The following is an 18,198-nucleotide window of genomic DNA, read 5'->3' as shown; positions in this document are numbered from 1 at the left end:
TTAAAATTTTTGCTGCACTAGGGGACTTTAATGTCACTACATTTCGTTTCTATAACATACTGCAATCCTTCAGTATTGCAGTGTATTATATGGTCCCATGAGCCTCCTAGGCTTATGTAGGTAACATAGATGGCAGACTCAGAAGCCATCTTCAAGCCTCCGCGTGCCACAACAACCCATCAGGACCCTGAGACAACACTGCAGGGTATCAATGGGTGACAGAGGGTGCCCCCTCCCTCATTTAGCCTTTTAACTCCGTATCAGCATGGATTAATGAGAGATCGCTCCTGTCAAACCAACCTGACCAGCTTCTACAGGAGGTAAATTCTGGACTGGACTGGGGGTAGGGTGTGTGTGTGTGAGGTGGGGGGAAGGTTAGTACATAAAATGAGAATGCTTGGTCTGGGTGAGAATGTGTGTAAGCGGGTGATTAACTGGTCAATGATAGAAAGCAGAGGGGGGGTATAAATGGTGCATACTCTGATTGGGTCACCATTACTAGTGGGGGACCACAGGGGGCAGTATTAAAGGGGTCACTAGTGAGGTACCACAGGGGGTAGCATTGGAGGGGTTACTAGTGAGGTACCGCAGGGGGTAGTATTGGAGGGTTACTAGTGCGGTACCACAGGGGGTAGTATTGGATGAGTTACTAGTGAGGTACCACAGGGGGTAGTATTGGATGGGTTACTAGTGAGGTACCACAGGGGGTAGTATTGGATGGGTTACTAGTGAGGTACCACAGGGGGTAGTATTGGAAGGATTACTAGTTACATACCACAGGGGGTAGCATTGGAGGGGTTACTAGTGAGGTACCACAGGGGGTAGCATTGGAGGGGTTACTAGTGAGGTACCGCAGGGGGTAGTATTGGAGGGTTACTAGTGCGGTACCACAGGGGGTAGTATTGGATGAGTTACTAGTGAGGTACCACAGGGGGTAGTATTGGATGGGTTACTAGTGAGGTACCACAGGGGGTAGTATTGGATGGGTTACTAGTGCGGTACCACAGGGGGTAGTATTGGAAGGATTACTAGTTACATACCACAGGGGGTAGCATTGGAGGGGTTACTAGTGAGGTACCACAGGGGGTAGTATTGGATGGGTTACTAGTGAGGTACCACAGGGGGTAGTATTGGATGGGTTACTAGTGAGGTACCACAGGGGGTAGTATTGGAAGGATTACTAGTTACATACCACAGGGGGTAGCATTGGAGGGGTTACTAGTGAGGTACCACAGGGGGTAGCATTGGAGGGGTTACTAGTGAGGTACCACAGGGGGTAGTATTGGAGGGGTTACTAGTGAGGTACCACAGGGGGTAGCATTGGAGGGGTTACTAGTGAGGTACCACAGGGGCTAGCATTGGATGGGTTGCTAGTGAGGTACCACAGGGGGTAGTATTGGAGCGGTTACTAGTGAGGTACCACAGGGGGTAGTATTGGAGGGGTTACTAGTGAGGTACCACAGGGGGTAGTATTGGAGGGGTTACTAGTGAGGTACCACAGGGGGTAGTATTGGAGGGGTTACTAGTGAGGTACCACAGAGGGTAGTATTGCAGGGGTTACTAGTGAGGTACCACAGAGGGTAGTATTGGAAGGATTACTAGTTACATACCACAGGGGGATAGCATTGGATGGGTTACTAGTGAGGTACCACAAGGGGATAGCATTGGAGGGGTTACTAGTGAGGTACCACAGGGGGATAGCATTGGAGGGGTTACTAGTGAGGTACCACAAGGGGATAGCATTGGAGGGGTTACTAGTGAGGTACCACAGGGGGTAGCATTGGAGGGGTTACTAGTGAGGTACCACAGGGGCTAGCATTGGATGGGTTACTAGTGCGGTACCACAGGGGGTAGTATTGGAGCGGTTACTAGTGAGGTACCACAGGGGGTAGTATTGGAGGGGTTACTAGTGAGGTACCACAGAGGGTAGTATTGCAGGGGTTACTAGTTACATACCACAGAGGGTAGTATTGGAAGGATTACTAGTTACATACCACAGGGGGATAGCATTGGATGGGTTACTAGTGAGGTACCACAAGGGGATAGCATTGGAGGGGTTACTAGTGAGGTACCACAAGGGGATAGCATTGGAGGGGTTACTAGTGAGGTACCACTACCACAGGGGGTAGCATTGGAGGGGTTACTAGTGAGGTACCACAGGGGTCGCTTTAGGCCCAACTCTTTTGATATATTTCTTAGCATCGTGGAAGGACTGTGCAGAAAAATATCAATATTTTCACCACAATATAAAACTATGTAAAGAAATTAACACAAGAGAGGGCAGTCTTGTGGACAGTTTTGGGCAGCGGTACTCAAAGATAACATATCAGAGCATGAGCGGGTACAAAGGCGGAAACAAAAGAAATGAATAGAATGGGCGGACTACAATACCCAGAGAGGTCATCAATACTGACTAAAGTTATTTAGTTTACAAAAAAGATGGCTGAGGAGCGACCTAATAACTATGTATAATATATCAGAGGACAATACAGAGATCTCTCCCATCATCTATTATACCCAGGACTGTAACAAGGGGGCGCTCTAATAACTATGTATAATATATCAGAGGACAATACAGAGATCTCTCCCATCATCTATTATACCCAGGGCTGTAACAAGGGGGCGCTCTAATAACTATGTATAATATATCAGAGGACAAAACAGAGATCTCTCCCATCATCTATTATACCCAGGACTGTAACAAGGGGGCGCTCTAATAACTATGTATAAATATATCAGGGGACAATACAGAGATCTCTCCCATCATCTATTATACCCAGGACTGTAACAAGGGGGCGCACTAATAACTATGTATAATATATCAGAGGACAATACAGAGATCTCTCCCATCATCTATTTATACCCAGGACTGTAACAAGGGGGCGCTTTAATAACTATGTATAATATATCAGAGGACAATACAGAGATCTCTCCCATCATCTATTATACTCAGGACTGTAACAAGGGGGCGCACTAATAACTATGTATAATATATCAGAGGACAATACAGAGATCTCTCCCATCATCTATTTATACCCAGGACTGTAACAAGGGGGCGCTCTAATAACTATGTATAAATATATCAGGGGACAATACAGAGATCTCTCCCATCATCTATTATACCCAGGACTGTAACAAGGGGGCGCACTAATAACTATGTATAATATATCAGAGGACAATACAGAGATCTCTCCCATCATCTATTTATACCCAGGACTGTAACAAGGGAGCGCTTTAATAACTATGTATAATATATCAGAGGACAATACAGAGATCTCTCCCATCATCTATTATACTCAGGACTGTAACAAGGGGGCGCACTAATAACTATGTATAATATATCAGAGGACAATACAGAGATCTCTCCCATCATCTATTATACTCAGGACTGTAACAAGGGGGCGCCCTAATAACTATGTATATCAGTAGACAATACAGAGATCTCTCCCATCATCTATTATACCCAGGACTGTAACAAGGGGGCGCTCTAATAACTATGTATATATATATATCAGAGAACAATACAGAGATCCCTCCCATCATCTATTATACACAGGACTGTAACAAGGGGGCGCTCTAATAACTATGTATAATATATCAGGGGACAATACAGAGATCTCTCCCATCATCTATTATACCCAGGACTGTAACAAGGGGGCGCTCTAATAACTATGTATAATATATCAGGGGACAATACAGAGATCTCTCCCATCATCTATTATACCCAGGACTGTAACAAGGGGGCGCTCTAATAACTATGTATAATATATCAGGGGTCAGTACAGAGATCCCTCCCATCATCTATTATACACAGGACTGTAACAAGGGGGCGCTCTAATAACTATGTATAAATATATCAGGAGTCAGTACAGAGATCTCTCTCACCATCTATTATACCCCGGACTGTAACAAGGGGGCGCTCTCTACTTCTAGATGAAAGAAGGTTTCTACGCCGACATAGGAGGGGGTTCTTTACTGTAAGAGCAGTGAGACTGTGGAACTCCCTGCCTGAGGATGTGGTGATGGGGACTGACTAATAGACTATAAGAGGGGCCTGGACGCTGTCCTGGAGTGTTCCAATATTACATGTAATATCACTGATTACTCAGAAGGGTCGGTGATCCGGGGATTATTCTGATTGTCAGATTGGAGTCGGGAAAGAATTTTTTGCCATAAATGAGGAAAATTAGCTTCTACCTCAATGGGGTTTTTCCTTCCTCTGGATCAACATTGCGGGGTGTGAGGGGGGGCGGTAACAGGCTGAAGTGGATGGACAAGTACCCTTTTTCAGCCTTCCATACTTTGTTATTGTGTGTCGCAGTGGCCGCAGCATGTAAAGGGTATTCAGCTAGGATGGGTGGTCTCTCAGGGCTCGGCTATTAGAGTTGGTAGCCGGCTGAACCAGCGGCATGTGGGATCTGTGCCAGGCGTTCGATGAAGCCGTAAAATGTAGTATGTACCATAATAAGGCCCTTAACGATCGCCGTAAAAAAGAAATGTGGCTTTTTCCATTATTCGCCTTCGGACAGCGGACACAAACAATCCTACTGAACACAGGGAGAATGAAGTTGCCGTCTTCTTCCTCCTGGAGGTGGAGATGTTGGGATTTCACCTCCATTAGGAGAAGTGATGATTCGGCAGTTTTGCAGCTCGATTCCTAAATGATGTGAAGCGAGAGACAATAAATCTCCCCGGTGGGCGCAGTAGCTTCACCATCACTCCCGGCTCGGACCTGGACTCCTGCCCGGCTGCTTCCGATGTTCCAGTCAATTACAGAGGTTTTCCATGCATTAGGGAGCTGTAAGCGGGCGCGACCGCCAGAAATAGAGCGGTGATGGAGGACGCGCGATGAGACCGCGCAGCGCCAGCACTCACCTTGATGGGAGGCTTCCTGGTGATGTGGGAGACCAGGAAATTCATGGCGATGTCCTCGCAGTTGATATACTCGTCCACCATGTCCCGGATAGCTTGCGGCATAACGTAGGAGTATAGATAGGCGTAGTACTGGGGGAGGAGACGGTATACAGTCAGGCAGTAGTAAACCAGTCACCCCCGATAAAGCGGGTGCGCTTGTACTACCTGCAGTTGGTCTTCTCTGTCATCGTTCCTCCGGTTTCCTGGTTCCGCTTCCTGTTTTCAGAAGTTCAAAACGGCTTCTACAAACTCCTAACTACCTAATGCACGCTGAATGATGCTCTCTGGTTGGCCAGAGCTGGTCACGTGAGCAGCGCTGGCCAAACAGAGAGCATCTGTAGTCCAACACTGTGGGGATTAAGTAGTTGGAAGATTGCAGCGGCCATCTTGGACAATTGAAAATGGGGTCAAGAAGTGGCTGATTGGGGGGGTCAACAGTGCAGAAGACCAACTGCAGGTCATATATTGACCCCCTCTGGTCCCAGAACACAATATTGCCCCAAGACCACAGGGTCATTTTAGTTATTATATAATGAAACGTTCCGCAATATTCCTCATCATTTTCTAGATTTCTGCTTGCTGTCAGTGAATGAGAACCAGAGGCTGAAAACCAGTAAAATCTGAATACTTCTCACAGCTGAGGGTTTGTTTTAAAGCAGCCTAGACAATCCTCTGTGAGGTAAGCATGTCAGCGGCATAAATCTCTCTCCTGTCCTGATAGTTTGTTACAATGTATCAGTGCACATAAAATCTATCAGTCTGGAGTCTAGACTGGATACAATTGTAGCAAACCCTCAGCTGTGAGAAGTGTTAAGGTCAGGGTAGGTCTTTCAGCCTCTTAAGTGAATGAAATACCATTCACAGACAGCAAGCAGAGATCTTGAAAATGGCGAAGTATTGAAACAGAATATATATTTCATTACAGTGATTGCCACGTAGCTTTACAGGTTCGGGTGGTCCGGCAAGGGAAGCGGTTCTCACCAACCACTGCCGCAGGACCGGCGTCCAGCATAGTCTGTTGCCAATTCCTCTCCCCCCATCCTTGTTAGGTGGGACATCCTCACAGACAACAGGTTATTAGAGGGGAGACCCCGAGGAGTTGAGAAGTTTTGGGCTGGGGGCATTCCAGTGTTCTCCCTCACCCCCAATGTTTTATGATGCAACTCTCACACGTACCTTGTGGAAGAAGGCGGCTCCGGTCAGGACCATGGACAGCTCGCAGGAGTAGTTGGAGTTATAGAGCCACGACTGGTGAGGGATGTCCCAGGCATGATAGCGTCCCGGAAAGCCAACAATGCGGTCCCTGGCCTCTCTCCAGACCCTGCAGACAAGGATACAAGACCGGTGATGCCATGCATCGACGGCACGAGAGCGGTGATACAATGTATGCATCGACGACACGAGAGCGGTGATACAATGTATGTATGGACGACACGAGAGCGGTGATACAATGTATGTATTGACGACACGAGAGCGGTGATACAATGTATGAATCGACGACACGAGAGCGGTGATACAATGTATGTATTGACGACACGAGAGCGGTGATACAATGTATGTATTGACGATACGAGAGCGGTGATACAATGTATGTATGGACGACACGAGAGCGGTGATACAATGTATGAATCGACGACACGAGAGCGGTGATACAATGTATGTATTGACGATACGAGAGCGGTGATACAATGTATGAATCAGCGACACGAGAGCGGTGATACAATGTATGTATGGACGACACGAGAGCGGTGATACAATGTATGAATCAGCGACACGAGAGCGGTGATACAATGTATGAATCGACGACACGAGAGCGGTGATACAATGTATGCATCGACGACACGAGAGCGGTGATACAATGTATGAATCGACGACACGAGAGCGGTGATACAATGTATGCATCGACGACACGAGAGCGGTGATACAATGTATGAATCGACGACACGAGAGCGGTGATACAATGTATGTATTGACGACACGAGAGCGGTGATACAATGTATGAATCGACGACACGAGAGCGGTGATACAATGTATGAATCGACGACACGAGAGCGGTGATACAATGTATGTATTGACGACACGAGAGCGGTGATACAATGTATGTATTGACGATACGAGAGCGGTGATACAATGTATGTATGGACGACACGAGAGCGGTGATACAATGTATGAATCGACGACACGAGAGCGGTGATACAATGTATGTATTGACGATACGAGAGCGGTGATACAATGTATGAATCAGCGACACGAGAGCGGTGATACAATGTATGAATCAGCGACACGAGAGCGGTGATACAATGTATGAATCGACGACACGAGAGCGGTGATACAATGTATGCATCGACGACACGAGAGCGGTGATACAATGTATGAATCGACGACACGAGAGCGGTGATACAATGTATGAATCAGCGACACGAGAGCGGTGATACAATGTATGAATCAGCGACACGAGAGCGGTGATACAATGTATGAATCGACGACACGAGAGCGGTGATACAATGTATGAATCGACGACACGAGAGCGGTGATACAATGTATGAATCAGCGACACGAGAGCGGTGATACAATGTATGAATCAGCGACACGAGAGCGGTGATACAATGTATGAATCGACGACACGAGAGCGGTGATACAATGTATGCATCGAAGACACGAGAGCGGTGATACAATGTATGAATCGACGACACGAGAGCGGTGATACAATGTATGTATGGACGACACGAGAGCGGTGATACAATGTACAGTATGTATGGACGACACGAGAGCGGTGATACAATGTATGAATCGACGACACGAGAGCGGTGATACAATGTATGTATTGACGATACGAGAGCGGTGATACAATGTATGCATCAACGACACGAGAGCGGTGATACAATGTATGAATCGACGACACGAGAGCGGTGATACAATGTATGTATTGACGATACGAGAGCGGTGATACAATGTATGAATCGACGACACGAGAGCGAAGATACAATGTATGAATCGACGACACGAGAGCGGTGATACAATGTATGAATCGACGACACGAGAGCGGTGATACAATGTACAGTATGTATGGACGACACGAGAGCGGTGATACAATGTATGTATCGACGACACGAGAGCGGTGATACAATGTACAGTATGTATGGACGACACGAGAGCGGTGATACAATGTATGAATCGACGACACGAGAGCGGTGATACAATGTATGTATTGACGATACGAGAGCGGTGATACAATGTATGCATCAACGACACGAGAGCGGTGATACAATGTATGAATCGACGACACGAGAGCGGTGATACAATGTATGTATTGACGATACGAGAGCGGTGATACAATGTATGAATCGACGACACGAGAGCGGTGATACAATGTATGAATCGACGACACGAGAGCGAAGATACAATGTATGAATCGACGACACGAGAGCGGTGATACAATGTATGTATGAACGGCACGAGAGCGGTGATACAATGTATGTATGGACGATACGAGAGCGGTGATACAATGTATGCATCAACGACACGAGAGCGGTGATACAATGTATGAATCGACGACACGAGAGCGGTGATACAATGTATGAATCGACGACACGAGAGCGAAGATACAATGTATGAATCGACGACACGAGAGCGGTGATACAATGTATGTATGAACGGCACGAGAGCGGTGATACAATGTATGTATGGACGACACGAGAGCGGTGATACAATGTATGAATCGACGACACGAGAGCGGTGATACAATGTATGTATGGACGACACGAGAGCGGTGATACAATGTATGAATCGACGACACGAGAGCGGTGATACAATGTATGTATTGACGACACGAGAGCGGTGATACAATGTATGTATTGACGACACGAGAGCGGTGATACAATGTATGTATGGACGACACGAGAGCGGTGATACAATGTATGAATCGACGACACGAGAGCGGTGATACAATGTATGTATTGACGACACGAGAGCGGTGATACAATGTATGAATCGACGACACGAGAGCGGTGATACAATGTATGAATCGACGACACGAGAGCGGTGATACAATGTATGTATTGATGACACGAGAGCGGTGATACAATGTATGTATTGATGACACGAGAGCGGTGATACAATGTATGTATTGATGACACGAGAGCGGTGATACAATGTATGAATCAGCGACACGAGAGCGGTGATACAATGTATGAATCGACGACACGAGAGCGGTGATACAATGTATGAATCGACGACACGAGAGCGGTGATACAATGTATGTATTGACGACACGAGAGCGGTGATACAATGTATGTATTGACGACACGAGAGCGGTGATACAATGTATGTATGGACGACACGAGAGCGGTGATACAATGTATGAATCGACGACACGAGAGCGGTGATACAATGTATGTATTGACGACACGAGAGCGGTGATACAATGTATGAATCGACGACACGAGAGCGGTGATACAATGTATGAATCGACGACACGAGAGCGGTGATACAATGTATGTATTGATGACACGAGAGCGGTGATACAATGTATGTATTGATGACACGAGAGCGGTGATACAATGTATGTATTGATGACACGAGAGCGGTGATACAATGTATGAATCAGCGACACGAGAGCGGTGATACAATGTATGAATCAGCGACACGAGAGCGGTGATACAATGTATGAATCGACGACACGAGAGCGGTGATACAATGTATGAATCGACGACACGAGAGCGGTGATACAATGTATGTATTGACGATACGAGAGCGGTGATACAATGTATGTATTGACGACACGAGAGCGGTGATACAATGTATGAATCGACGACACGAGAGCGGTGATACAATGTATGAATCGACGACACGAGAGCGGTGATACAATGTATGTATTGATGACACGAGAGCGGTGATACAATGTATGTATTGATGACACGAGAGCGGTGATACAATGTATGTATTGATGACACGAGAGCGGTGATACAATGTATGAATCAGCGACACGAGAGCGGTGATACAATGTATGAATCAGCGACACGAGAGCGGTGATACAATGTATGAATCAGCGACACGAGAGCGGTGATACAATGTATGAATCGACGACACGAGAGCGGTGATACAATGTATGCATCGAAGACACGAGAGCGGTGATACAATGTATGAATCGACGACACGAGAGCGGTGATACAATGTATGAATCGACGACACGAGAGCGGTGATACAATGTATGTATTGACGATACGAGAGCGGTGATACAATGTATGCATCAACGACACGAGAGCGGTGATACAATGTATGAATCGACGACACGAGAGCGGTGATACAATGTATGAATCGACGACACGAGAGCGAAGATACAATGTATGAATCGACGACACGAGAGCGAAGATACAATGTATGTATGAACGGCACGAGAGCGGTGATACAATGTATGTATTGACGATACGAGAGCGGTGATACAATGTATGCATCAACGACACGAGAGCGGTGATACAATGTATGAATCGACGACACGAGAGCGGTGATACAATGTATGAATCGACGACACGAGAGCGAAGATACAATGTATGAATCGACGACACGAGAGCGGTGATACAATGTATGTATGAACGGCACGAGAGCGGTGATACAATGTATGTATGGACGACACGAGAGCGGTGATACAATGTATGAATCGACGACACGAGAGCGGTGATACAATGTATGTATGGACGACACGAGAGCGGTGATACAATGTATGAATCGACGACACGAGAGCGGTGATACAATGTATGTATTGACGACACGAGAGCGGTGATACAATGTATGAATCGACGACACGAGAGCGGTGATACAATGTATGAATCGACGACACGAGAGCGGTGATACAATGTATGTATCGACGACACGAGAGCGGTGATACAATGTATGTATCGACGACACGAGACCGGTGATATAATGTATGTATCGAAGACACGAGAGCGGTGATACAATGTATGTATTGACGACACGAGAGCGGTGATACAATGTATGTATGGACGACACGAGAGCGGTGATACAATGTATGTATGGACGACACGAGAGCGGTGATACAATGTATGTATGGACGACACGAGAGCGGTGATACAATGTATGAATCGACGACACGAGAGCGGTGATACAATGTATGTATCGACGACACGAGAGCGGTGATACAATGTATGTATGGACGACACGAGAACGGTGATACAATGTATGAATCGACGACACGAGAGCGGTGATACAATGTATGTATGGACGACACGAGAGCGGTGATACAATGTATGTATCGACGACACGAGAGCGGTGATACAATGTATGAATCGACGACACGAGAGCGGTGATACAATGTATGTATGGACGACACGAGAGCGGTGATACAATGTATGTATCGACGACACGAGAGCGGTGATACAATGTATGAATCGACGACACGAGAGCGGTGATACAATGTATGTATTGACGATACGAGAGCGGTGATACACTGTATGTATTGACGATACGAGAGCGGTGATACAATGTATGAATCGACGACACGAGACCGGTGATACAATGTATGAATCGACGACACGAGAGCGGTGATACAATGTATGTATCGACGACACGAGAGCGGTGATACAATGTATGTATGGACGACACGAGAACGGTGATACAATGTATGAATCGACGACACGAGAGCGGTGATACAATGTATGTATTGACGATACGAGAGCGGTGATACAATGTATGAATCGACGACACGAGAGCGGTGATACAATGTATGTATTGACGATACGAGAGCGGTGATACAATGTATGAATCGACGACACGAGAGCGGTGATACAATGTATGAATCGACGACACGAGAGCGGTGACACAATGTATGTACTTGTATTAATATATGAGTGGTGATACAACTGGTGATGATATGAACAATGACTGGTGCTATACTGAATGGAAGGAGAACAACAGAGGGAGAGTCAACTGGAAGTGACATCCGGGGACTGCAGCAGCGCTCGGGTGATCCTTCCATGTACTGTACAATGCAGCCCCCCCAAGGGTCTTCCAGTATATGTCACAGCTGACTGTGGGGGGTATACAGAGATAATTCCTACAGCACAACACACAGCCCCCTCCTCTGCCATACGGGTTTTCATCTGAGACCACGCTGAGGAAGTAACACTGAGAATACAAGCAGCCTCATCACGGAGATGAATGGCCGCCTGTCACCAGTAACATCAGCACACTGCTTTATGGAGATGAGACATCCTGAATGCTGCAGCAGGTCATTAGCTATAATTACGGCTGCGGTCCCTGCAGGACCCCGAGGGGCCACGTCTCCCCATTCCAGATCCACACCGAGCTCATTATATACACACAACAGATCATTAGGACCTACATGACTTACCCAGTGCGGACCAGCAGCACCCAGCAGTCGTGTCCGTACAAACAGTATCATCAGTGACTTCTTGTTGGCGGGGTATACAGAGCTGAGAATCCCTGCAGCAACCAAACTAGGGGGAGCTCAGCAGATACAGCCACCACTGGGGGAGCTCAGCAGATACAGCCACCGCTGCTGGGGGGGAGCTCAGCAGATACAGCCACCGCTGCTGGGGGGGAGCTCAGCAGATACAGCCACCGCTGCTGGGGGGGAACTCAGCAGATACAGCCACCGCTGCTGGGGGGGAACTCAGCAGATACAGCCACCGCTGCTGGGGGGGAACTCAGCAGATACAGCCACCGCTGCTGGGGGGGAACTCAGCAGATACAGCCACCGCTGCTGGGGGGGAACTCAGCAGATACAGCCACCGCTGCTGGGGGGGAACTCAGCAGATACAGCCACCGCTGCTGGGGGGGAACTCAGCAGATACAGCCACCGCTGCTGGGGGGGAACTCAGCAGATACAGCCACCGCTGCTGGGGGGGAACTCAGCAGATACAGCCACCGCTGCTGGGGGGGAACTCAGCAGATACAGCCACCGCTGCTGGGGGGGAACTCAGCAGATACAGCCACCGCTGCTGGGGGGGAACTCAGCAGATACAGCCACCGCTGCTGGGGGGGAACTCAGCAGATACAGCCACCGCTGCTGGGGGGGAACTCAGCAGATACAGCCACCGCTGCTGGGGGGGAACTCAGCAGATACAGCCACCGCTGCTGGGGGGGAACTCAGCAGATACAGCCACCGCTGCTGGGGGGGAACTCAGCAGATACAGCCACCGCTGCTGGGGGGGAACTCAGCAGATACAGCCACCGCTGCTGGGGGGGAACTCAGCAGATACAGCCACCGCTGCTGGGGGGGAACTCAGCAGATACAGCCACCGCTGCTGGGGGGGAACTCAGCAGATACAGCCACCGCTGCTGGGGGGGAACTCAGCAGATACAGCCACCGCTGCTGGGGGGGAACTCAGCAGATACAGCCACCGCTGCTGGGGGGGAACTCAGCAGATACAGCCACCGCTGCTGGGGGGGAACTCAGCAGATACAGCCACCGCTGCTGGGGGGGAACTCAGCAGATACAGCCACCGCTGCTGGGGGGGAACTCAGCAGATACAGCCACCGCTGCTGGGGGGGAACTCAGCAGATACAGCCACCGCTGCTGGGGGGGAACTCAGCAGATACAGCCACCGCTGCTGGGGGGGAACTCAGCAGATACAGCCACCGCTGCTGGGGGGGAACTCAGCAGATACAGCCACCGCTGCTGGGGGGGAACTCAGCAGATACAGCCACCGCTGCTGGGGGGGAACTCAGCAGATACAGCCACCGCTGCTGGGGGGGAACTCAGCAGATACAGCCACCGCTGCTGGGGGGGAACTCAGCAGATACAGCCACCGCTGCTGGGGGGGAACTCAGCAGATACAGCCACCGCTGCTGGGGGGGAACTCAGCAGATACAGCCACCGCTGCTGGGGGGGAACTCAGCAGATACAGCCACCGCTGCTGGGGGGGAACTCAGCAGATACAGCCACCGCTGCTGGGGGGGAACTCAGCAGATACAGCCACCGCTGCTGGGGGGGAACTCAGCAGATACAGCCACCGCTGCTGGGGGGGAACTCAGCAGATACAGCCACCGCTGCTGGGGGGGAACTCAGCAGATACAGCCACCGCTGCTGGGGGGGAACTCAGCAGATACAGCCACCACTAGGAGATACAGATATATACAGCTGACACTAGGGGAAGCTCAGTATATACAGATATATACAACCGCCACTAGAGGAAGCTTACTCATATAGATTGCGCAGCACAGCTTAATGGGGAGGAGGAAGAAGCGACGCGAAGGAGGAGGCGGTGAAAGTAGCGACGCGAAGGAGGCGAAAGTAGCGCGGCGAAGGAGGCGGCGGCGAAAGTAGCGCGGCGATGGAGGCGGCGGCGAAAGTAGCGAGGCGGAGGCGGCGGCGAAAGTAGCGAGGCGGAGGAGGCGGCGAAAGTAGCGAGGCGGAGGAGGCGGCGAAAGTAGCGAGGCGGAGGAGGCGGCGAAAGTAGCGAGGCGGAGGAGGCGGCGAAAGTAGCGAGGCGGAGGAGGCGGCGAAAGTAGCGAGGCGGAGGAGGCGGCGAAAGTAGCGAGGCGGAGGAGGCGGCGAAAGTAGCGAGGCGGAGGAGGCGGCGAAAGTAGCGAGGCGGAGGAGGCGGCGAAAGTAGCGAGGCGGAGGAGGCGGCGAAAGTAGCGAGGCGGAGGAGGCGGCGAAAGTAGCGAGGCGGAGGAGGCGGCGAAAGTAGCGAGGCGGAGGAGGCGGCGAAAGTAGCGAGGCGGAGGAGGCGGCGAAAGTAGCGAGGCGGAGGAGGCGGCGAAAGTAGCGAGGCAGAGGAGGCGGCGAAAGTAGCGAGGCGGCGAAAGTAGCGAGGCGGCGAAAGTAGCGAGGCGTAGGAGGCGGCGAAAGTAGCGAGGCGTAGGAGGCGGCGAAAGTAGCGAGGCGGAGGAGGCGGCGAAAGTAGCGAGGCGGAGGAGGCGGCGAAAGTAGCGAGGCGGAGGAGGCGGCGAAAGTAGCGAGGCGGAGGAGGCGGCGAAAGTAGCGAGGCGGAGGAGGCGGCGAAAGTAGCGAGGCGGAGGAGGCGGCGAAAGTAGCGAGGCGGAGGAGGCGGCGAAAGTAGCGAGGCGGAGGAGGCGGCGAAAGTAGCGAGGCGGAGGAGGCGGCGAAAGTAGCGAGGCGGAGGAGGCGGCGAAAGTAGCGAGGCGGAGGAGGCGGCGAAAGTAGCGAGGCGGAGGAGGCGGCGAAAGTAGCGAGGCGGAGGAGGCGGCGAAAGTAGCGAGGCGGAGGAGGCGGCGAAAGTAGCGAGGCGGAGGAGGCGGCGAAAATAGCGAGGCGGAGGAGGCGGCGAAAGTAGCGACGCGAAGGAGGCGAAAGTAGCGACGCGAAGGAGGCGAAAGTAGCGACGCGAAGGAGGCGAAAGTAGCGACGCGAAGGAGGCGAAAGTAGCGACGCGAAGGAGGCGGAAAAAGCGACGCGAAGGAGGCGGAAAAAGCGACGCGAAGGAGGCGGAAAAAGCGACGCGAAGGAGGCGGAAAAAGCGACGCGAAGGAGGCGGAAAAAGCGACGCGAAGGAGGAGGAAAAAGCGACGCGAAGGAGGAGGAAAAAGCGACGCGAAGGAGGAGGAAAAAGCGACGCGAAGGAGGAGGAAAAAGCGACGCGAAGGAGGAGGAAAAAGCGACGCGAAGGAGGAGGAAAAAGCGGCGAGAAGGAGGAGGAAAAAGCGTCGAGAAGGAGGAGGAAAAAGCGGCGAGAAGGAGGAGGAAAAAGCGGCGAGAAGGAGGAGGAAAAACCGGCGAGAAGGAGGAGGAAGAAGCGGCGAGAAGGAGGAGGAAGAAGCGGCGAGAAGGAGGAGGAAGAAGCGGCGAGAAGGAGGAGGAAGAAGCGGCGAGAAGGAGGAGGAAGAAGCGGCGAGAAGGAGGAGGAAGAAGCGACGAGAAGGAGGAGGAAGAAGCGACGAGAAGGAGGAGGAAGAAGCGACGAGAAGGAGGAGGAAGAAGCGACGAGAAGGAGGAGGAAGAAGCGACGAGAAGGAGGAAGAAGCGACGAGAAGGAGGAAGAAGCGACGAGAAGGAGGAGGAAGAAGCGACGAGAAGGAGGAGGAAGAAGCGACGAGAAGGAGGAGGAAGAAGCGACGAGAAGGAGGAGGAAGAAGCGACGAGAAGGAGGAGGAAGAAGCGACGAGAAGGAGGAGGAAGAAGCGACGAGAAGGAGGAGGAAGAAGCGACGAGAAGGAGGAGGAAGAAGCGACGAGAAGGAGGAGGAAGAAGCGACGAGAAGGAGGAGGAAGAAGCGACAAAAAGGAGGAGGAAGAAGCGACAAAAAGGAGAAAGAAGTGAAGCAAAGGAGGAAAGATGACGATGACTTGGGATGTTTGTGGTTTTGCAGCTCAATTCCACTGAAGAGCCGAGCTGCAGTACCAGACCTCCTTTGGATGCAGCGATGCTTTGGTAGAACGTACACATTTCTTCCTACCCTGAAAAGCCTATTAAAGACACTGGGAACCATTTATTGCTATGGGATGCAACAATGAATCATTTTGTATCAATTCACTGAGGATCCAAAAAAACCGACAACATGCTACTCTGCTTCCCTGCGTCCTTTAATGAAACCAGATACAAACAGCTGACACGACCAAACAACCTATTTTACATCAGTTGCCTAGTTTGGATCAAATACAAATATGTGGAAAGCAGAGACTCGCCCCTCCACATCGCCCTCCTGATAGGATTTCCTTAAACTCTTAGCGCTGCCGCTGCACCCCAGCCGCTGCTAATTATGTAAATGAGCCATGGCTGTGATGGGAATGTGAATTATTAAGGCCGTGCTGCTGCACAATTACATATCATACGGGGAGGGGGGATGCGCTGCCCTCCGGCTGTGTGCGCAGTTATGATCTGTCCTCCTCCCGCTCACACAATGTAACTTTTATTCTGAAGAAAAACAACGCCTCCAGCTGCGAGTTACAACACCGCGCCGCCATGTTTATGTCTCCCACACAGCGCTGGCAATAAGATTTTATGGCCGAGGGTAATTCTAACAGAGGAACTCACGAAACCTGGCAATGAGCTGTTTACTGTACCGACGTGCTCATGGTAAATCTCAGATACGACTTCTAGCATCATAGGTTACCCTGGAGGGCTGTACCGATGAGGCTTCACCACTAGAGGACGCCGCAGCTTCTCACTGTAAGGTTTGCATTTAGGAAGCTGATCACAGACAGACCTACTCTGACGGAAAGATACGCGAGGGAATTGTCAGTTATGCAAGTCTCTGTAGGGTTCTGTAATATAAGGTATGTACACAGTGAGTGCAGCTCTGAAGTATAGTACAGGATGTAACTCAGGATAAATACAGGATAAGTAATGTGTGTACACAGTGACTCCACCAGCAGAATAGTGAGCGCAGCTCTGGGGTATAATACAGGATGTAACTCAGGATCAGTACAGGATAAGTAATGTATGTATACAGTGACTCCACCAGCAGAATAGTGAGTGCAGCTCTGGAGTATAATACAGGATGTAACTCAGGATAAATACAGGATAAGTAATGTACGTACACAGTGACTCCACCAGCAGAATAGTGAGTGCAGCTCTGGAGTATAATACAGGATGTAACTCGGGATCAGTACAGGATAAGTAATGTATGTATACAGTGACTCCACCAGCAGAATAGTGAGTGCAGCTCTGGAGTATAATACAGGATGTAACTCAGGATCAGTACAGGATAAGTAATGTATGTACACAGTGACTCCACCAGCAGAATAGTGAGTGCAGCTCTGGAGTATAATACAGGATGTAACTCAGGAGCAGTACAGGATAAGTAATGCATGTACACAGTGACTCCACCAGCAGAATAGTGAGTGCAGCTCTGGAGTATAACACAGGATGTAACTCAGGGTCAGTACAGGATAAGTAATGTATGTACACAGTGAGTGCAGCTCTGGAGTATATAATACAGGATGTAACTCAGGATAAATACAGGATAAGTAATGTGTGTACACAGTGACTCCACCAGCAGAATAGTGAGTGCAGCTCTGGAGTATAATACAGGATGTAACTCGGGATCAGTACAGGATAAGTAATGTATGTACACAGTGACTCCACCAGCAGAATAGTGAGTGCAGCTCTGCACTATAATGCAGGATGTAACTCAGGATCAGTACAGGATAAGTAATGTATGCACACAGTGACACCACCAGCAGGGGGGGAACTCATATACAGCCACCGCTGCTGGGGGGGGGGGGGGGGAACTCAGCAGATACAGCCACCGCTGCTGGGGGGGGGGGAGAATTAAGCAGATACAGCCACCGCTGCTGGGGGGGGGGGGGAGAATTAAGCAGATACAGCCACCGCTGCTGGGG

General features: G+C 50.1%; 1 protein-coding gene across 1 annotated transcript in view; it reads right to left on the bottom strand.

Moving 5' to 3' along the window:
• Positions 1–18,198, bottom strand: part of EXTL3 (exostosin like glycosyltransferase 3) — an 89,265-nt gene that overhangs the window by 1,522 nt on the left and 69,545 nt on the right. Inside the window, exons 4-5 of the mRNA XM_066594869.1 lie at positions 6,091–6,235; positions 4,876–5,004 (exon numbers count right to left, since the gene is read on the bottom strand). Of these exons, the coding sequence (XP_066450966.1) occupies positions 4,876–5,004; positions 6,091–6,235 (274 nt within the window). The remainder of the gene's footprint in view (positions 1–4,875; positions 5,005–6,090; positions 6,236–18,198) is intronic.

The sequence above is a fragment of the Eleutherodactylus coqui genome, chromosome 1, assembly GCF_035609145.1.
Source record: "Eleutherodactylus coqui strain aEleCoq1 chromosome 1, aEleCoq1.hap1, whole genome shotgun sequence".
Taxonomy (NCBI): domain Eukaryota; kingdom Metazoa; phylum Chordata; class Amphibia; order Anura; family Eleutherodactylidae; genus Eleutherodactylus; species Eleutherodactylus coqui.
Note: the sequence above shows the minus strand (reverse complement) of the source record. Positions and strands in the feature narration are given on the sequence as shown.